This window comes from Scylla paramamosain, unplaced genomic scaffold (genome assembly GCF_035594125.1).
Source record: "Scylla paramamosain isolate STU-SP2022 unplaced genomic scaffold, ASM3559412v1 Contig61, whole genome shotgun sequence".
In the NCBI taxonomy this organism is placed as follows: domain Eukaryota; kingdom Metazoa; phylum Arthropoda; class Malacostraca; order Decapoda; family Portunidae; genus Scylla; species Scylla paramamosain.
Genome location: NW_026973726.1, coordinates 322501 through 345370, shown reverse-complemented (window position 1 = coordinate 345370; position 22870 = coordinate 322501). Strand labels below are relative to the sequence as shown.

Genomic DNA, 22870 nt, shown 5'->3' with positions numbered 1-22870 from the left:
TATTTCTACTAATACGAGCTGCAGTAGTAGCGAAAACGAAGAAGTTGCTAAGTATAACCACCGGAACTTAGTACTCCCTCGTCTTGTCGATTCGAACGAGGCGTTTCACGAATTGAAACATACTCTTCTCAAGAATGACGACACCAAGCATCTGTCTGTCATTGAGGTTGTCAGGACGGCCCAGGAAGTCGAGTCAGTCGCACTGAAGACACTGCTAACAAAATTAGGTGAGTTGGGAAAGGAATATACTCTTTCGGTAAGTATGTCCTACTATTTCATTACTAACATATCGTCGTTTTTCCAGCTGCACTTTATGGCACTTCCAAAGATCGCTGGTGCCATGAGATAATTAAGGAGTACAAGCTCAAGAAAAGGAAAGAGGCCAAGACGTTAAAGAAGGAGCAAAATAAAAGGAATAAACAACTGAAGAAAGAAGACAGACAGAGGAAGCGGGAGGAGAAACGGAATATGGAAGAGGAGATGTGAATTGTCGACGAGGCCTTCCATTACGTCAACACCATACCCTCATACATCCCTTACATCGATATACTGGGAATAATAGAAACGGTTAACGGCGGACACGGTTCCGTCCCTGCTCCCCCTTATTGGCTGTATACGCCACTGCCAGGGGCGTCGCAGAATACGAAAGGGTGGCCGAGTCTGGGATCAAGAGTACTAATAAACTCAAGGTTGCCAACAAGGAATACAGGGAAACCGGCGTCGAGTTCGGAATGGACCACATGTTCTCCTTTTCGCTGAAAAGGTTTCTTGGGATGCTCACTCCTCCGTTTCACTTTTCTCTGCGAGATGGAGTCTGGGACCACCCCATAGAAATCAAGAGTACGAAGCTGCTTGGCAGAGAAGACCTAGATACGTTCATGCAGTCTCAGCAAAACAGAATAACCATGTTCTCCACTATTCTACTTCGAGGCATCATGGGAATAGAGAACGACCTGGAAGAGGATGACATCTACTGCTACGATAGCATGGTGCTGTTCGAGAACGAAGTCGGAGTGGGACGTCTACAGTGTGAGAAGGTCTACTATAAGCCCGGCGTCATGGCCATGATCAAGAGGTGCATGCGGCCAATTCAATCATCAGAAAAATCACGACCAAAAACGTCGACAAGGATGTCGATCTCGTGAATCCATCCTTCCCGAGCGATACTAGTCCTTCATCGACAAGGACACGATGATTAAACAGCTACGGGAAAGCGACAAGTACACCCATCATCATTTCAACGAAACTAAGACTACCATTGACACATAAGGAAGCATCTGGAAAGACTGTACATCATCAAGTTTAGGAGGGAAAACCATGATACCGTGATAAGCGCAAGAAACCTCTGGTTTCTTGCGCTTATCTTATCAAGAAACCAGAGGTTTCTTGCGCTTATCTTATCAAGAAACCAGAGGTTTCTTGCGGTGACGATGGACTCGATGGAGGGAATGAAGATACACGAGGCCTCACTCCGACGATGAATGCTGCGGTATCCAGGGCAACGTCAAGCACAGCCATAGGATACAGAAGAAGAATCTGAAAATGTCTGTGAATGACGTATCAAGGGTAACGAGGTTCTTCTTCAACGATTCTCTCAACACGATCAGCAGAAGTATTAACAAATTTGTAAAAGTAGCTGGTAAATTCATCGATGTAATTGAAATAGAGTAGGTATAGGGGATGGAAACAGACACAGTCTCTACTTACAACACTTTATTTGTTTAAAAAAATTTTTCTTTGTACATACCTTTTCTTTTGACCTTTTTTGTGTTTTAGAAATATAATTTGCAACTGGTTTTTTTTTGTTCGTTTATCTCTCTCTGTAATGGATGGGATTGAAGGTGATGACCCAAAACGCTCAGATAGTCTTATTTCACGAGCAACTGTACGAGTATTAACGGCTCTCTCTGAAGGGCCAACGTCAGGAACGTTGAAGGAACTGTAGGGGAATGTGGGAGATAAGAGCGAGATGGGTGACAACGGTCTTTCATCAAAGGGTATCGGGGATTGTGCTGGAGGAGGGGAACGGGGGAAAAGGCTGGCTAATATATTCTGGGGTTAGGCTTATGCTACTTATAGGTTCTTCGGATTCAGTCACAGCATCGCTAACTATTTTGGCCAGGATATCTACTGGATGGGATATTGAAGGCTCTGTGATTAAGCTATCTGAAATCGGTATATGTTGAGTTACGGGGCTAGCCTCTCTAGCCTCGGCGCTAGCCCATAGAGGTGTTGTTTCAATAGTAGCTACAGTATTTCCTATTATGAATAGGTTAGGAGAGTTAAAGATATATATATTTCTGTGTCTACTGCGCTTTCCTGTTCCTGTTAACGTGGACTGGCCCGGTCCTTTTGCAGTTGTTCGTCTTCCCTAAAAGAGGGTCCCTCTGTATTCTCTATATCTTCTCTCGAATCTTGAGTGACCGCCTCTTCCAACCTCTCATCGTTCACCTGTAAATTTTCCTGCTGAGGCAGAGTCGCCGCCTCGTCGTGTCCCGGCTCTTGTGCCTGTGCCTCTGAATGCATGACTCCCCTCATCTTCCCAACGTTCGATCTCTGCCTGTTTCTTCGAATCCACATAGTCTTCCAGAAGCGAGGTCACCTGACTGTTGAACGTCGACTTTCTAAGTATTCACTCGATATTGCTACTCTCAGTGGGGTCTAGGGACTCATTGTTCTGGGACGCCACCGTCTCAACCTTCCCCACTCGCTTCCTTTTGGGAGGCGTAGACCTCGTGATAAAGGTATCGGGAAATAGCAGTCTTGTGAGCGTTCGTAAACTCATTCATCTGTTTCCCGTTTCTCTTCATGTATTCCTTCCTTATCTCACTGTTGAACTCCCCCAAAATCGGGCAATAAACGTAACGTCTGGTTTTGCAGTATCTACATTTTGGAGGTATGGCGCTGGCCGACGTCTCTTCGCCAGCCGCCTTTAGGTACTCCGACTCCATCAGAAAAGCGTCCGCCTTATTAACGCCACCGTCGTTTTGCATGTCTAGACTCGAAGAGATAACCTTCTTTGACTCTCGAATTAGAGCGACAATCTCCGCGCACACTTCTATAATCCTACTCACCAGCATGTTTTTTCCTTTTGCGTCGTCATTGAAATATTCGCTCCTACGACCTTTCAAGAAATGCAACAGCGAGTAAAGGAACGAGTATATCACGTTGTGACAGGCTATGCAGTTCTTTATCACCTCCGCCGCCACGTCAGTTCCAAAGACGAGCTATCTTTTGATGGCCTCTAGGGATTCGTCATCGACGACGTCACGCAGAAACACCTTAGAATCGGCGGACCGCGTAGCGCCTAGTGATTTCCATAACCCGGACAGCTGCGCGTCCTCTTTGCCTTCTGTGTCCACCAACCTGTCAAAGGAAGAGGTCGTAAGTTTACAGCCCTTTGTCCGAAGGGTGACAGAATGTAAACTCGATATCCTCTGCTGACTTAGACCGTCGGAAAGTATGTTTTCCGAAGTCAAGAAAGCGGCCTCGGACAGTAATTCGCTTACTATGTTGCTGTCTACGACGGTCGTCACGACCTCCCTGTTGTTTGTGAATACGTTGGCATTGGCTGCTTCATTATACTGGACAGGTTCGAAGTTATATAGCATGGGAATGTACTCTACTGTGGCGTTATTAGCAGAACCGACAGCTGCCATAACAGATCAAGTCGGTCGCGAAAAGGTCGCGAAAATGGAAACTAACAAACAAATGAACGAAAGTAATTTTACCGTGGCCGACTCAGTCTGCAGAGAAATAAACTATTTCTACTCATCCACGGTGGAATGCCTAAAAGACGGAGTCGAACAGGATTTAATACTACACAGTTGCTAGGACTACGGACCTAATATCGAAGGCTGGGAATGAAATTTTGAGGGAGGACTTCTTCATCCGAGGAAGAGTTCGACAAGGATCTCCTTGCCAACATACTGTCTTCCGCGGCGCTCTACGGCCTGATTCTCAGCACCGGATCGCTCGTCAATTCCCAGCTGTCAATGACATGTCCGATATTGCAGAAGAACGGCGAGAGTATAACGTTTCTCACGTTCGGCAGCTTCGTCGACGTGACACACACCGTACTCAAACCCGAAGCGGTCAACTCCCAGTTCTTCTACGGTAACGAGGAATGGATTTCGAGAAACAGAACCAACAAGAAAACGGAGGAGGAAGCTAAAGAGGTAACAGTGGCCGACGAAGACGATACCAAATTGAAGACTTCTTCCCTACACTCGGTCAGTACTCCGGGTTTGATGAGCTAAGAAGGGATGAGGCCATCTCAAACCGCTCTTATGTTTGCCGTTTGATACAAAGTGTTTTATCGATACAGTTTCGAGGTTTTCCTTCTCTGGCGGATATATGCAAACACACGGACTGAAATATAAACCTGACTATAACATCATCACTGCTAAGGACGATATAGCCCTTACTTCTGAACTCGTTACATGTAAATGCAGAAAAGAGCTAGAAGATTTACCAGAAATAAAAAAAAAAAAAAAAGAGAAAATCATGAGTTCCATACGTCTACTTGACGCATTGAGTATGGAAACGGAGGGGCGTATGCTGACGGCCAAAAATGTTCTTCAGCTCTTCATTTTCTAATCTTTCATTATTGTTATAATTATCTTCAGTTCTTTATCTTCTAATCTTATCATTATTGTTATCATTATCTCTCTCAAACATATAATTTAGTACCGGCGCATCTGAGTCACGTCGGTCGTGCTCCATTGCTTAAATTTACCTGTGTCGTATGTCCTAAACTAGAATGTGTGCACGTGTGTTATATGCTTCGTTGTTTTGAATAATGTAGTGTTAGGCAGAAAACATTTTCGTATTTCAACAGTTTCACATAGCCTAGTACACGTTAGAAAACAATTTCATCTGACAAACATCTCTTAAAAATTCGTATTCCACAGACATCTCTCACAAGGACATAATAAATAGAGACGGGAAAGTGCTATTTCTTATTATTACTACACCTAAACTTTGAAGAAATTAAATGACCTATTCAACCGGTTCTGGCATCACGATCGTGCTTACATCGTTTAGTACATGGATGGCCGGCCCTTCCTCCTGTAAATACAGCGCCGAGTTCTGGAAGAGTCCGTCGCACAACAACAAAACACCGAGGAAATGTCCTTACCGCAATAGATATCTTTCTGATGGTGGTTACTCGATTTCTGTCCACCGTCTCCGTGTCGAGTATATTTCTCTGGCTGCATATTTCGAATTGATTTTGGGAAAGCAAGAGACATATGCGTTCATGTCTTGTTGCTATATTGCATAATGGTTTATCTTTGTTCTCTCTTATTTCTATAATTCTACCAAAAACATTTCGTATGCTCAATGCCCCCGGTGAATCCTCCCGAGGAACTGTGACGTTGACACAGTCATTTATCTGAGGAGGAGGACGCATGAACCATAGTGCTTGCCTGCTGCACGATTCCATCTTTCACTTGTTGTCTGATCTAAAGCAGAAAAGGGAATTGGGTAAATTTACATCAGTCGGGTAGAAACTTACATACCATCGTAATATAGCTTAAAGTTGAAATGCACGTTCGAAAGTATCCATTCTGTTCTGCATTAGTTTCAGTTTCCTCCTCCTCTATGGGGACGCCAGTCTGCCGTTCCTGAAGAGGGATAAAACTGAGTTATGACATGAAACAATAATATTTCGAGTAGCCAAAATCGCGATGCCTGCAGAGGGTGAGACGATAACAGACACTCACCTCCCCGTCACATTGTTGCCGATTCTGTTGGTCGTTGCTGTCTATCAAGGAGGCAGCGGAAAGGGTGGCACATGATGTTCCCTCGTCAAATGGCAGGCAGGGCTGCTGCACGATACCATATATCACTTGCTGTTTGTTGATCTTCATAAAAAGAAAAAGAGTCTGGTAAAATGTATACCAACCAGGTAAACACTCATCTTCCTTTTTATGATCTGCAAGGAAAAGAACATTATTTCTTTCTGTCAAAACTGGGACATGACATGAAGTAATAATATCTCGAGTAATTAAAACTGCGATGTCCGGGGAGGATGAGATGATGACCAACACTCACCTTCCCGTCACATTACTGTCTATTCTGCTGGTCATTGTCTTCCGATGAGGCACTGGAGTGGATGGGGCAAGAAGTTACACTCTTTCTCTTGTGCTGTTGCTGCTAGCCTTTTTGGGGCAAGAAGTTACACTCTTTCTCTTGTGCTGTTGCTGCTGGCCTTTTTGGGGCAAGAAGTTACACTCTTTCTCTTGTGCTCTTGCTGCTGGCCTTTATCATTATCGTTGTTTCCTGAGGAGATGCTGGAGTGGGTGACACTCGTTCTGTCAAGTAATGACAATTGTTGCTTCTGCTGTTGCCTTTGCCGCCGCTGGACTTCATTGTCATCATTGTCTTCTGAGGCACTGTTCTATAACGAGAGAGATATATAATATGAAGTTCCTAAAAAAAAAAAAAAAAACTAACATACTCCATTAGATAAGAACACATGGGCTGTGAAGAAAAAGATGTGGATTCACCTCATCAAGTGGCCGCTCCTACTGATTGAATTCATCTGCAGAGAATAAAACAATGTTCTGCACACATAGCGAGAAAGAGAGAGATATGTAATATTAAGTTCCTAACATAAAAAAAAAAAAAACTAACATACTCCATTAGATAAGAACACAGATGTGAAGAAAAAGACGTGAATTCACTTCATCAAGTGGCCGATGGAGTTCATCGTCTTCTTCCACAGAGGAGCCGCTCTGCAGAGAATAAAACAATGTTCTGCACATGAGACAACGATGGCACGTGTTCCCTATCCGTACTCTTGTCATAGATTGTTCGCACTTGACTCCTTCAGTATTCACCTGTCAGTTTCAGAATATAAATCATGCACTTTCAGTAACAATCAAAACACATTAGATGTGAACTATGTTCAGGGAACACTTATTAAAAACATTGAGCATCATTTACGATAAACGAGGAGAGCAGTCCTATTTTCACTTTGGCTCGATGTAGGTACCCCTGTCCTGTCTTACACGCACACATACCATACCGCGACCACTTCACCTACTACCCACCAAAGCTGTTCTACCTTCGTTCTCGCTTCACTTTACACAATGGTTTGCATGAACCATCAAACACAGAAATAACTCGATACGCCCTCGGATAGTATCTGAACCATCTAACACCCTTCCAGCTCACCCAACTCACCTTAACATTTCCTTGATAACCTCCTCTTTACGCAAATAAGCATATCTATCCTTCCTCATGGTTTTTCCTCACCCCTTCCCGGACACACATATATGGCACAATACAAATAAGACTAAAAACTTACTCTATCTTCCCGTAACTGTTGCTAATCCTCATTGTTGTCCTCGGCACTGTCATTAGTCTCAATCTGTGGGCAAAGCGGTTTGTTTTTGCTGCTAATTTGGTTCCAATCGTTACTTGTCAAATTCAGTTTTATCATCTTCATAGTAAGAGAGGCAATTACTTCTTTATGTGCTAGGATTTTCATCGGTGATATAGGATCCTGGCCGAATAAGGTCTCATATGGCGTCCTTCCAATAATGCGGTGTTTGACATTATTCTCAGTCCACTGCACCTGCATCAGTACACTTGCCCAGTTACATGTATCCATCTGTCGCATAATACCGGACAACATTTTTTTCTCGTCTCCGTTGGCCCTTTTCACAGATTCCTGGCTCTGAGGATACTGAGGCAATCCGTGCACAAGTTCCATCCTCGGCCAGTATTTTGCCATCATGTCTTTGAGAGGAGCACCAACGAATTCTATGCCATTATCGCTTTGAAGAATCTTGGGGGCTCCAAATAAATTAAATATTTCGTAAAGGTGTTTGGTTACCTCCTCGGTCTCTTTAGAACGCAGAGACCTCAAGACGCTAAAACTTAATAAAGTGATCTTGATATTGAAGTATGTATCAATAACCGTCAGAGGTCTTGCAAGATCGCATGTCTATTAAATCCACTTGTCCCCTTTCGCCAAACCCGACGCTGATGATCGGCCGCTCTATTCTTTTCATTTTATTGAATGCCCTCCGCTCCTCGCAAATTACACAAAAAAAGAGATAAACAGGCTCACTTGTTTACGTGTGATATTGGCGACAGTCTTTTTAACTTCACGGTGGGTCTGTTTCTGTCCCACGTGACAAATGGTGACGTGGGCATCGTAAATACACGAACGGGCATCCCTCCCCAACCCAACATCCCACTCTCTCTGTTTGTTTTCAAGGAACCTACTAACAAGAGCTCCTGTGTGATACTGATCACTTTCTCTGACCTCACCTCTTTCAATACCTCGCACAGACCGGCAATCTCTGACCCCTCCAATTAACCCTCCCCCATCATTGAAAATAGATTATTAACGTTACTGGCTGTCAATTGACATTAATGAGTAGGTAGTTCTAACCGGGCAAATGCAACTGCCCGTTAGTGTTACTGGGCAAAATGTCTTTGTACATCAACGTTAAAAATCTATTGTAGCTATTGAGCACGACTTGTGTGTGTGTGTGTGTGTGTGTGTGTGTATGTGTATATATATAATTATATATATGTATATATATATATGATATTATATATATATATATATATATATATATATATATATATATATATATATATATATATATATATATATATATATATATATATATATATATATATATATATACTCGTACACCACTTTTCTAGACAGGGTGGAATCAAAAGCTTTTCGTCTCATCAACTCCTCTCCTCAAACTGACGGTCTTCAACCTCTCTCCCATCGCCTCAATGTCGCATCTCTAGCTGTCTTCTACCGCTATTTTCATGCTAACTGTTCTTCTGATGTTGCTAACTACATGCCTCCTCTCGTCCAGCGTCCTCGCTGCACAAGACTTTCTTCTTTCTCTCACGCCTATTCTGTCCACCTTTCTAATGCAAGAGTTAACCAGTATTCCCAATCATTCAGTCCTTTCTCTGGTAAACTCTGGAACTCCCTTGAAGCTTCTGTATTTCTACCTTCCTATGACTTAAATTCCTCCAAGAGGGAGGTTTCAAGGCACTTATTCTTCAATTTTTGACTGCTGCTTTGGACCCTTTTATGGGACTGGCATCTCAGTGGGTTTTTTTTTTTTTTATTGGATTTTTGTTGCCCTTGGCCAGTGTCAGTGCATTAAAAACAACAATGTGTGTGTGTGTGTGTGTGTGTGTGTGTGTGTGTATATATATATATATATATATATATATATATATATATATATATATATATATATATATATATATATATATATATATATATATATATATATATATATATATATATATATATATATATATATATATATATATATATATACAGGGTGTCCCATCAGTTTCTATGCATAGGAAAAATTAAGGAAATGATAAAATTATAGAAAAAAGATATATATAATATGCTCTGCACGACTGGTTTTGTGTTGAAAACACATTTCAATGCTTGTCCTCCATATATTTTATTGGAATTATTTTCGTATGCAGCCACAATCACTTTAATAGCTAAAAGCACGTATTTCTCATAGTTTGGAGAGTTTTAAGACATTTATGTTTAGTCTATGACTCTGACATTTTATAGTCTGATATATGTATATATATATATATATATATATATATATATATATATATATATATATATATATATATATATATATATATATATATATATATATATATATATATATATATATATATATATATATATATATATATATATATATATATATATATATTAATGGCCCAATGAGGGGGTCAAACCCGCCTAGGTAAATGGCGTTTTAGGTTAGGTTACATTGGGTTTTCAAGGCAAGCTTCTTAATAGATAAGGTTTAAAATACCAACCAAACCTAACCTCCTGACAAACACCAGTTTAAACCAGCATCCTAACCTAACCTCCCGACCCAACCTGCAATGCCATTGACATAGCTGGGGCATCCACCCCCTAACTCTCAAAGGTGGCCATTACAAGGCATTTCCAACAAAAATGTCATAGGAAGAAAATGTCTTAGAATTTTCCAAACTACTAGAAAACATTTGTAAATATCAAAGTGATTATGGTTCAGAATAAAAAAAAAAGTTTTATTTAATTTTCGTCTCTTTTTTTTTCATATTCTTGGCAACAGGTCAGAATTTTCGTTCCCTTGGCTTTGCATTTCTAATGGGTAATACAACAGTGCGTAATGTTGTTGCAGAAGTCACTGATTTCATGGGAACGGCTATTTTCTCAGAATAGCAGTGAAAGGAGTGAATGGAATGTTAAAGCAGCTAACCTTTGGGTTAACTGTCATTTTCCTCACTGTTTAGGAGACCTTGCTGTTAAGGATATGTTGATGAAGGAACCCCCTAAATCTGGTTCTTTATACTACAGTTACAAAAACACATTCTCAGTCGTTCTTATGACCCTGTTTGATACCAATCTCCAGATTATATGAATAGATGTTTGGGCATATGGACGAAACAGTGATGAAGGAATATTTCTCAATTCAAATTTTGGGAAAGGGATACTAAGAGAGGCGTTAATTTTTTCCTGTGACCAACTTCTTCCGATGCAGAGGACCCTGGGCAAGTACCCCATGTTGTGTTTGCAGATGAGGAACTTCCCCTACATAGGCAGATAGGGAGAGTAACTGGACGAGCAGAAGCAATTTTCACCTAAAGGCTCTCCCGGGCAAGAAGATCAGTTGAAAATGTATTTGGTATGTTAGTTGCAAGATGGTGAGTCTATCACAGGAAAATGGCGGTGAGACCTGCATTTATCAATGATATTTTTTAAACTACTTGTGTTTTGCATAACATGTTGCAAACCGCGAGTACACTTGCACATATAACCTGCTTATCAGAAGAAATGGAGGGAGTGGGAATCCTAGGTATGGAAGACTTGAGAGCGGTAGGCAACCGAGCTGGAACTGATGCTCTTCAAATTCGAGAGATATTTAAACCATTCTTCAACATCACTGCACCTTATTTACTGAGTAAGTTATCTCTTTTTCTGGGCTGTGGAGGTGACGAGAGTGAGCGGGAGAGGTAGCTTCTATAATGGCTGGTGGCGCGAGAGGGAGTGACCAGTCTCTTCACATTAATCCACATCATCACCTCAGTGTGGCTATTATGAAAGGGAGCGGGTGGGAAGAGGGGGGCAGTTTTTCACTCTTCTGTCAACAACTAAATATGCTAATGACTCTGTTACTTAGCTCTATTACTTGTGTGTTTTAGCTTAGAGATTAGTTGGAATGAAGTGGTTTTGCTGCAGCCAATGGTCCCGTGTTCCCAACAACTCCTCAGTGAACTGCTCTTCCTGCTGCTCCACGTCTTCCTGCAGCAGTCACTCCCAGTTCAGCTGTGACAGGTGATGGCGAAAACCTACCCAGTCCAACTCCTCCCACTGCTAGAGGGTGCGGGTGGCGCTCTCGTCCAGTGGCTTCCTCGGGGGTGTCCTGGTGAAGGCCGCTTCCTGGTCTGAGCTGCCAGTGGGACCCAATGACAAGCAATGCACCTCTCTCTCTCTCTCTCTCTCTCTCTCTCTCTCTCTCTCTCTCTCTCTCTCTCTCTCTCTCTCTCTCTCTCTCTCTCTATATATATATATATATATAAGTAAAAAAATTACTTAAAATGTTTGAAATAAAGACATCAGTTTTTGTGTTTGGTTTACTCACACAACACTTTTCATAATACAGAGAGGAATAGTTTTGTGTTTATGGAAAAATACGAGGCAATGATTTATTTACATATTTAAGTTTGCAAATATGATATGTGTACTTGAAAGATTTGAAAGCGACCCCAAGCGGGGTATGAGAGTACAAACTGTAACATAGTGCATATTAAATACAGACATCACTTATCAGGTAACAATTACTTCTTGTAAGTTTTCTTTAAAATAACAAGCTACTTATTTGATTATTTTAACACTATTTAACAAGATAGTCATGTTTCTCGTTCCAGATAATTCCCCTATTTTTATTTCATTGACGTTAGTAAAGCAATATTTCTTGATGTATTTTTCAGCTAATTATTAAAAAAAGGATATTTGGATAAATATTAAGTTTCATCCCCTATATCACTATATACCACCACTTGCGTGCTGGTCAGGCCTGTGGCGGCACCAGGCTCAGTCTTTCATCCTGCAGGGTGTGGCCAGCGAGGCAGCGGTGCACCTCCTCGTACAAACTGGTCATACATCTATTACATATCTATCACATAAAGAACAGACCCACTTTTCTACACTTATATTCCTTCACCTACCACTTACAATAGGCAGCTTATGATTTGCACACTTGAACATACTTATGGCACATGAGTGTTGTTTACGGAGAACAGATAAATACTTGTGTAATTTTCCTTCCATTGTCATCATCCCATAATTAAGACATGCTGGGCGTTATAAATTTCTTCAGACAATCCTGCCTATAAATATCACAAATCCTTAACTTAAAGTTTCTTTCAACTAATTACCATTTGCATTTGGTACTTGATTGTACAAATGTGACATTACACTTAGATTTTATAACTTATATGTAATTATCTTATCAAGCCAAACTGCTTTATATACACCCAGATCATACATAGTCTTAATAAACCTATACAAAATACTTGATGTCTTAATGTCACTGGCTTTTGCAAATGAATATAAAAAAATTATAAGCTTATTATCAATTAATTCAGCTCACAGCTAATGATTACACATGTCTGCATCTTCTGCAACTAATACTTTCGTCGCCGCGGCTTGGTTGTCTTGGCAGAGGCCGAGCCAGAGCACAACTTTTCCAAACCCTCCTCCAGACACTGCACGATGACGGGCGCCCCGTCCCCAGGCTTCCGCCCCTCACAGTCTCCTCCAAAGTAGGCAGAGCTGTTTTGAGTTGTCAGGTGCTCTCGTGACTCTTCTGGATTCGCACACATCAATCTGAACACCTCCACCAGCGATCTAGCGGGGTTCCCCTCCCACCCTGGCACCAACTCCCTGGCATGGTCCCACTTCTGTCCAGCCCCTAAGTCCTTCGCATGGTCTCCCTCCTGTTCAGCCTCCAACTCCATGATGTGGTCTTCCTCCTGTCCTGCCCCTAATTCCTTGATGTGGTCCTGCTCCTGCCCAGCAGCCCCAAGCTCTACCTCCCTCCACCGCCTACGCTCCAGCCACTGCAGGAGCGCGTTCTTGAAGCAGAACCCGCTTGGCACCGCGATGCTCCACTCCCGTGTGGCAAACCATTTGAAAAAGCTCTTTTTGTGCCGAGGCATCCAGCGCTCGGGCTTGAGGCGGGAAAGAAGTACTTTTCCCATCAGCTGTACCTGGCGCTCTGCGGGTGTCAACGTCCCCAGTACCTCAGCCTCTGTCAAGGCAAAGCTGCAGCGCCATGTTCCATCAGCAGCATTACTGAGCTGCATGGTGGTGGTGTCCTCAGGAGTGAGGAAGGGTCTGGAAACTTGCTCCAGCCATGGCACCTCAAGCACTGGCACCAGGTCCACGCCGACCAGCAACAGTGGATACTCTCGCCCCTGCCAGGCCAGAGAGAGTCCCACGCCCACTTGCGTGCTGGTCAGGCCCGGCGGCACCAGGCTCAGTCTTTTGTCCTGTAGGGTATGGCCAGCGAGGCACCGGTGCACCTCCTCGTACAAACTGGCCATAAATCTATTACCCTCAAGGCGGGGATTGTCAGTCTTTACAGAAATCTGTAACCTCCCCTTCAGTGGGGCTTCCTCCTTCCTTCTCTGACTAACAGTTATTCCTACATTATCCTCGTGAATCACGAGGTTTATATCAAATTCGTCAGGGGCATACAGCTTAGAGCCGTCCCGAGAACTGCCTGCCAGCCTCAGGTCACCGCGGTAGGTAGGATCAGCGGCTGACACCTTATTCATAATCATGCCTACTTCCGCCATGACCGCGTCCTTTACCTCAAGGGCCTCGCCCATTGATAGATCCACAGCCACCCGCTGAGCCTCCTCCTGCAGCTCTTGCAGGCCTATGGATTTCACAAGATTTCCTATGACGCTTTCGGGGTTATGACGGTCAACTGTATCTAATAGATTACGCTTATATTTATAATACATATTGTGAAACATTTTAAAATTTTCTCTCACTTGTGTGGCCGTGGTGCCCGCGTGGCAAGGAGGGTCCTGCGTCTCTTGGTGTGAAAGGAGTTCAAAAGTACTTTTGTGGCCAAACATGCCGGCCAAGTGACGGGGCGTCTGGCCATAGGTGTCGCGCTGCTGTGTGTTGGCGCCGGCGCTCAGCAGCAGCGCCACGCAGCCGTCCTGGCCATGTGAGGCCGCCTGGTGAAGGGCAGTGGTGCCGCAGGTGTCGTCCAGCACCTCGTCCACGGGGAAGTAACCCTCTTGTAGTATAAGATGAGTCAGCTGCAGGAGACCTTTGCGCGAGGCCAGCAGCAGGGCGGCGCGGCCATCAGGTGAGGAGACATTCTTACCTTCGCCCTTCTTGTGGCTCTTAAAAAGAACCTCCTGTATACACAGCGCTGTCCGTGCTGCGATCTTCTCGTGATCTGCCTTCAAGCGAAGCTCCATATTCTCCAGTTTTCCACGCTCCTCCATAAAGAGCTTCTGTGTGCATAGAGAAAGAGAGCGGTGAAAATATGAACAAGTAAATAACCACTTCTTGCTATACGGGCGCCCCATATAGCAAGAAGTACATACATACATAGCTATGTTACAGAAATCGAGTATTATGTACGTATCAGTGACGTAGCTAGGAGGGCGGAGGGGGCGGTCCGCCCAGGGCGGCACTTTCTGGGGGCGGCACTTTAGGCCATTGTATAATTGACATAAATATAGTTATTGACAACTGACGTTACTTCCTATTACCACCTTTTCCGTTACAGTGTCTCATTTTTTACATTTATTTGATAACAAGTACTCGGGTAGTAGTAGTTATTTTTTTTTTGTATCAAGGATTTTTTGATAAATGAAGGCCATGTGCTGGCCCAGATGGGAACACAACAAATCAGACGAGGATAACATATGGTACAGCATACACTAATAATTTACTTTATTGTCAATTAATGTCCTATCATGTACAATATTCCACACACTTCTGAAGCGTTACGACACGCGTCATCTAAGGGGGGTTTACAATTTCATCAATCTTGTTCCCGAAAAATTTTTTTTGTCTGGTTTACCTGGTTTATTGTCTCACCTTCAATTTCTAAGTAGAAAATTATCCTTAAGTGATGTGTTTTTGAAATATTTAATTTCAATATGTTACTTTTTATCGACTGACAAATGGTTTTTAATTTACTTACTAATTGCATTTGAGTCTAGGCAAAGTATGTTTTTATTTTTAATTAACACATTTATGTCACTGGCATATACTGTGAATTAAAATTTTCTGCTCGCATAAATCATGCCATATATATATATATATATATATATATATATATATATATATATATATATATATATATATATATATATATATATATATATATATACTTCTGATCTGAATTTTCCGATTGGGGCGAAGCAATCTTAGTATTGTTCAGTGCCACAAAAACTCAATTCCTCCATCAATCTATATCGATATAAGCAAAGACAGCATTATTAAATAGTTAGATAAGTAGAAAATGACTAAATTCCCAGGTTCAGTTGACATCTTAGAGCAGTGAAGGAGTGCAAGGGTGAGCTTTGCGAGCTATAGCTGCGGTATTTAGAGTCTCTAGAGAAGGGAGAAGTACCTGAGGGCCAATTTCACAGTCGCTTGGTAACGTTCCCTGCTGAAAGCCTCACCAGCCTGGTGACGGGCATTACCAACACCTCGAGCCAATTTCACAGTTGCTGTTTTTTTGTGGTTTCGGTAATCCCCAGCCTGGTGACTTTCATAACAAAACGAAAAGCGCTGATTCGGTAATGCTGGTATGCCGGAGTGGCCTCATTAAATAAAACGAACCAATTCTTGACAAGGGAATTAATCATGCCAAAAAAGGAGAAAGGTTTGGAAATACGTCACCGGCGCCTTCAACACGCCATGTCCATTATTATGGTGACATCTTGTGTCTTAAATTCCTCCCTTTGAATGTTTGTCTGACATTCACCAAACTCTGCTGTGCCAGCCAGCCACATAATAAGTCATATATTTCTCTGCCCATTGCTATACACATACTCTGTTAGATTGAAATATTTCGGGTTTTATGGAAATCATCCTAGCCTACTAATAATGAAACAGTTACTTTATTTCTGGGTGAAATTATGATTTTTTAAAAAATCATAATCTATGCAACAAAAGAATTTGCAATGAACTTAATGAACTAAATATTAAGCTAAACCTAGCCTAACCAAACCCAGCCCTCTGATGGAAACGGTAATGTTATTTCAATATTATCCAATATTTTTCTTAGGTGACATATTCCATAAACACCATGCGTGTGTCAGGATTACTACAGGAGTGTGACCAAGGAGGTGTAGCAGACGAAATAAGGGCGACAGGTGCTGAAGTTTTCATCAGCTGGTGAAGAGAGTTGATACCGCCATCCAAATTTTTAAATTATATCATATTACTATTATAGCCTACGAAGTATTGCTGTACTGTTAAATGTATAAAATGATAACATGGACACTGTTTTGTGTCGATAATTTCCTTACTGGTGTATGTAGTAGTAGTAGTAGTAGTAGTAGTAGGAGAGAGAGAGAGAGAGAGAGAGAGAGAGAGAGAGAGAGCGCACAGACAGCCTCACCTGCTCCAGCAACTGTTGTTCCTCGTTGGGCATCATATGCACTGGAAGGCGACCATGTGTGTCCGGCACGTAGGGGCAGGCCCCAAGGTTCCTGATCAGCAGCTCTGCCATGCCTCTGTGGCCAACTACCAGGGCAGCGTGGAGGGCAGTGCCACCAGAGGCTCCATTAAAGACTGTCCACCCTCCTGCCTTGTGCAGGAAGGCGGCAGTCACGGGGCAGTTGGCAGCCGCGGCCTTTGCTAGGAGGTCGCTCAGTGCTGGCCGGTCAGTCTCCTTTCCCCATCGCCAGGCTGCCTGCCAGGGAGTATTTCCCTCGATGGTTTTCACCAGATTGTCGATGCCCTCGACAAGGGCGCTGTTGCCCTTTTCCAGGCGACGCTGCTCTGCACGCAGCCGGCAGCAATAGGCCTGTGATGAAAGGAGAGTCATGACATCAGGTACGCACCGTGTGCAGAGAGAGAGAGAGAGAGAGAGAGAGAGAGAGAGAGAGAGAAAGAGAGAGCGGCGGGGTATCTATGCAGAAGTATCATTGTCATAAATTTAAAAATGCATGTACGAATAGAACCTTACCTAGTCTGAAAAAGAAGAAGAAATAAAAAAAAAGAAACATTCTCACATTGTTCTAAATATTAGGTTTGACAAGCATTATTACAATTACTTTTAGGATTATAATGATAAATTATCATGGATTCATCTATTATGAGATCTACTTCATTGCTTGTTCTAAACATTATATTGAAGTGTTCTTTTATGAAATGACAAGATTCTGTTGCATGATCTTTAATGTTGGACACCTTTGGTGTGCTACAGGTCTTTCATGCACAGCATTAAAACCTGAAACTGAGGATACTGAAACACAAAGGTTCATCCTCTAGAACTAGCAGACCTATAGCTCATCCAAGTTTTTCAAACACTTTCCACACTGCAAAGGAGCCACCACTGAGGCTCGGGTCCAGTACCGGAGCACGTCCTCACCTTTACAGTGTGGTAGTTCTGTGAGACAGGGAAGGGAAGATACTCACGGTGGTGAGCAAGGCCAGTACCCTCTGAGTGACGTCGGGGCTCTGCCAAGCCTCCTGCAGCAGATTGGCAGACAGCGATGCACCGCTAGCCAGCAGCAGGCTGACGGTGTGTGTACGATCAGTGGTGACAGCCAGTCTAAGGACGGAATGGCCACCCTGGAGCTCTATGGGCGCCCCCTTACACAGGAGGGTGGACACCGCCTGTACGTCGTCCCAGCGACTGACTGTTGAGAGCAGCTCCTCGTGCAGGTGCTCAGGAGGCACACCGCTCTGCCGGAGAGAGAAGGTGCTGATGGTATTGTAACGAAAGGTATAACAATATAATATGATGTAATAATATAATAATGTTGTCACAGTTTTCAGAAAGTTTCGCTCAGTTGCGATATGTGTTCACTGGGACCTGTGGCGATGTATCAATGTGCATTGTTATTGCCTGTGTTTTTTTTTTTTTTATGTAGGATGGACACTGGCCAAGGGCAACAAAAATCTAATCAAAAAATGCCCACTGAGATGCCAGTCCCATAACAGTGTCCAAAGCGGTAGTCAAAAATTAAAGGATAAGTGTCTTGAAACCTCCCTCTTAAAGGAATTCAAGTCATAGGAAGGTGCAAATACAGAAACAGGCAGGGAGTTCCAGTGTTTACCAGAGAAAGGGATGAATGATTGAGAATACTGGTTAATTCTTGCGTTAGAGAGGTGGACAGAATAGGGGTGAGAGAAAGAAGAGTCTTGTGCAGCGAGGCCGCGGGAGGAGGGGAGGCATGCAGTTAACAAGATCAGAAGACCAGTTAGCATGAAAATAGCGGTAGAAAATAGCTAGAGATGCAACATTGCGGTGATGAGAGAGAGGCTGAAGACAGTCAGTTAGAGGAGAGGAGTTGATGAGACGAAAAGCTTTTGATTCCACCCTGTCTAGAAAAGCGGTATGAGTGGAACCCCCCCCCCCAGACATGTGAAGCATACTCCATACGTGGCCAGATAAGGCCCTTGTAGAGTTAGCAGCTGGGGGGTGAGAAAAACCGGCGTCTCAGAACATCTAACTTCATAGAAGCTGTTTTAGCTAGAGATGAGATGTGAAGTTACCAGTTCAGATTATAAGTAAAGGACAGACCAAGGATGTTCAGTGTAGAAGAGGAGGTCAGTTGAGTGTCATTGAAGAAGAGGGGATAGTTGTCTGTATGGTTGTGTCGACTTGAAAGATGGAGGAATTGAGTTTTTGAGGCATTGAACAATACCAAGTTTGCTCTGCCCCAATCAGAAATTTTAGGGGGATCAGAAGTCAGGCTTTCTGTGGCTTCCCTGCGTGAAATGTTTACTTCCAGAAGGATTGGACGTCTATGAAAAGTGCAGGTTGGTATCATCAGCATAGGAGTGGATAGAACAAGAAGTTTAGGTTAAAAGGTCATTAATGAATAATAAGAAGAGAGTGGGTGATAGGACAGAACCCTGAGGAACACCACTGTTGATAAATTTAGGAGAAGAACAGTGACCTTCTACCACAGCAGCGATAGAACGGTCAGAAAGGAAACTTGAGATGAAGTTACAGAGAGAAGGAAAGAAGCTGTGGGGGGGTAGTTTGGAAATCAAAGCTTTATGCCAGACTCTATTTTGATAAAAGATTTTGATACATCCAAGGCAACAGCAAAAGTCACACCAAAATCTCTAAAAGAGGATGACCAAGACTCAGTAAGGAAAGCCAGAAGATCACCAGTATAGCGGCCTTGACGGAACCCATACTGGCGATCAGGTAGAAGGTTGTGAAGTGATAGATGTTTAAGAATCTTCCTGCTGAGGATAGATTAAAAAACTTTATATAGGCAACAAATTAAAGCAATAGGACGGTGGTTTGTGGGATTAGAACGGTCACCCTTTTTAGGAACAGGCTGAATGTAGCCAAGCAGAAAGAAGGAAAGGTAGATGTTAACAGACAGAGCTGAAATAGTTTGACTAATCAAGGTGCAAGCACGGAGGCACAGTTTCGGAGAACAATAGGAGGGACATCATCAGGTCCATAAGCCTTCCGAGGGTTTAGGCCAGCGAGGGCATGGAAAACATCATTGCGAAGAATTTTAATAGGTAGCATGAAGTAGTCAGAGGGTGGAGGAGAGAGTTCAGCTTTAGAAATAGACGTGATAACAGTACTGCCATCTGGTTGAAATAAAGGAGGGAAAGAAGAAGAAGCAAAGTTATTGGAGATATTTTTGACTATATGCCAGAATTCACGAGGGGAGTTAGATTTTGAAACATTTTGACATTTTCTGTTAATGAAGGAGTTTTTGGCTAGTTGGAGAACAGACTTGGCATGGTTCCGGGCATAAATAAAAAAAAACATGAGATTCTGGTGATGGAAGGCTAAGTACCTTTTGTGGGCCACCTCTCTATCATGAATAGCACGAGAACAAACTGTGATAAACCAAGATTTGTAAGTTTAGGTCGAGAGAAAGAGTGAGGAATGTACGCCTCCATGCCAGACACTATCACCTCTGTTGTGCGCTCAGCACACAAAGACGGGTCTCTGAAATGGAAGTAGTAGTCATTCCAAGGAAAATCAGCAAAATATCTCCTCAGGTCCCCCTAACTAGTAGAGGCAAAACGCCAGAGGCACCTTCGCTTAGGGGTTTCCTGAGGAGGGATTGGAGCGATAGAACAAGATACAGATATGAGATTGTGATCGGAGGAGCCCAACGGAGATTAGAGGGTGACAGCATAAGCAGAAGGATTAGAGGGCAGGAAAAGGTCAAGAATGTTGGGCGCATCTCCAAGACGGTCAGGAATACGAGTAGGGTGTTGCACCAATTGCTCTAGGTCGTGGAGGACAGCAAAGTTGAAGGCTAGTTCACCAGGATAATCAGTGAAGGGGGAGGAAAGCCAAAGCTGGTGGTGAACATTCAAGTCTCGAAGAATGGAGATCTCTGCAAAAGGGAAGAGAGTCAGAATGTGCTCCACTTTGGAAGTTAAGTTGTCAAAGGAATTCTTATAGTGAGAGGAGTTAGGCGAGAGTTATAAAGCACAGATAAATTTAGTTTGAGAGTGACTCTGTAGTCGTAGCCAGGTGGTGGAAAACTCGTAAGATTCAAGAGCGTGGGCACGAGAGCAGGTTAAGACATTGCGCACATAAACGCAACATCCAGCTTTGGATCGAAAATGAGGATAGAGAAAGTAGGAGGGAACAGAAAAGGGGTTATTATCAGTTGCCTCAGACACTTGAGTTTCAGTGAGGAAAAGAAGATGAGGTTTAGAAGAGGAGAGGTGGTGTTCTTTTGATTGAAAATTTGATCTTAGACCGCGAATGTTGCAGAAGTTAATGAAGAAAAAGACACTTAGGGTTGTCGACGAAAGGGAACTCTGACCTGGGGACATTTACGGTCCCCTCTCCAGATGGGGACTCCGAGGCTGGTGTAGGAGTCACCATGATAATTTTGAAATTTTGAGTGAAGGGTGTGTGTGTTATTGGGTGCTTGTAGTTTTGTGTGTAGAAAGAGAGTTGTCTTTGGAGGACAGGCTGTGACTGTCGCCTTGCGTTGTGAGACACAAAGGGAAACGTTCAGTGAGGTCACAGCTGGGTTTAATGTTAAATTCACAGCACCTGAACAGTGCTGCACACCTCACTGGGAGTAATTATCGTTTCGGCAGGTGCCTACTGCCTCCTCCGTCAGGTGGCTTAGGTTAGGCTAGGTTAGGTTAAATTAATACACACTTCAGAGAGTCTCTTGGGGCTGTTAGCAGAGCTTGGCTCGGAGAACACATTGTGGTCACCTCCTAACTCCTCCACACTTCCACCAGTCAGTATGTAGCTCAAGATTTGTCATCAGGAGCAAGACTAATCAGCTGATCATTTAAAGAATCACATCGTGTAAATTTTTTTTTTTTCAAATAATGGGATGATGTGAGTTGTCTACTTTTCTTTGCGTGCCTCCCTGTGAATTGCATTCACCTGTTTACATTTTTTATGAGTGTTTGTCTTCAAGTAGGATTTAATGCACTCAGTGTAAATACAAGACTGATTTTGTGACACCTGTGAGTGCTTTCAAGCATACCTACCAGTCTACCATCAGACTGCAACACTGCCCGTGCTAGCTAGTGCTACTTAAACTAAGCAGCTGGTTAGTCAGACGTGCATTTTATATTGGCTACACCGACACAAAGTATTACTGGTGTTCACTTGACAGTTGCACGTGTTCGTGGACGTGACCATAAGGAATGTCCATAACAGGCCCAATGACAAGCTGAGGAGTGAATTTCCTTGCTCTGTGGAGATCCAGGGCAACCACAATCGTCCCCTTGGCTCTGCTGATGCCCTCAGTGAACCAAGCATGCCCTCAGCTACAGGAGAGGTGTTTGAGAGCCACTTATGTTATTTTCTTCATGACAGTCATGTGTCCGCCCTGTTAAATATTTTTACCCTTTCTTTGAGAAGTGTGTACACCAACTACTGTAATATATGCACTGCATCACAGCTCACCCAACAAAACAGGTTACCATGCTTATAGCATAACCATTACCTGTAAGCTTAGCAGGTGACTAATACGAGTATCTATAAGCAGCTGTTGAAATCAAGCAATAATAGTTCATTTGTTAAACATGAATTTAGAAGCACAAATGTGAAGAAAGAAATACATCTTGATAAATGATGCAAAATTATATAAACAAAAACATTTTGCATTAGATTCATATTTGTTTATGTTATAAAAAATAATAAATACAATAAGCACACACACACACACACACACACACACACACACACACACACACACACACACACACACACACACACACACATGAAAACACACACAAACACACACACACACACACACACACACACACACACACACACACACACACACACACACACACACCTGTTCACATTGGTGACTCTGTAGTCCCTTAATCACTGAGTCATGGCCTTGCTGCCGTGCCAGGTCAGCGGGGGTCATGTTGTCAGGGGTGATCACATGAGGGCTCACGCCGCGTCGCAGCAAAGCTTCCACAGCACCACTGGGAGCCCCACACAGCGCCGCGGCGTGGAGAGGCGTCAGGCCATCCTGGCTTAGCGCGTGACCATCATAAACCTCAGGGATGGTGATCATGTCTGCCTCGTTGCCCGCCACCAGCAGGGACAAGACGCCGTTGTGTTGGTCTTCATTCTTGCTCCGCCAC

General features: G+C 43.1%; 1 protein-coding gene across 2 annotated transcripts in view; it reads right to left on the bottom strand.

Annotated features, from left to right (window-relative positions):
* Positions 1-11644: 11644 nt before the first annotated feature.
* LOC135098428 (serine/threonine-protein phosphatase 6 regulatory ankyrin repeat subunit C-like) overlaps positions 11645-22870 on the bottom strand; it is a 33917-nt gene continuing 22691 nt past the window's right edge. For both annotated transcript variants that reach the window (XM_064000795.1, XM_064000796.1), the window contains 4 exons: positions 22570-22870; positions 17714-17983; positions 16692-17099; positions 11645-14565 (listed from right to left, as the gene is read on the bottom strand). The exon at positions 22570-22870 is cut by the window's right edge and continues 5 nt beyond it. In XM_064000795.1, coding sequence (XP_063856865.1) covers positions 12712-14565; positions 16692-17099; positions 17714-17983; positions 22570-22870 — 2833 coding nt within the window. In that variant the 3' untranslated portion in view covers positions 11645-12711. The remainder of the gene's footprint in view (positions 14566-16691; positions 17100-17713; positions 17984-22569) is intronic.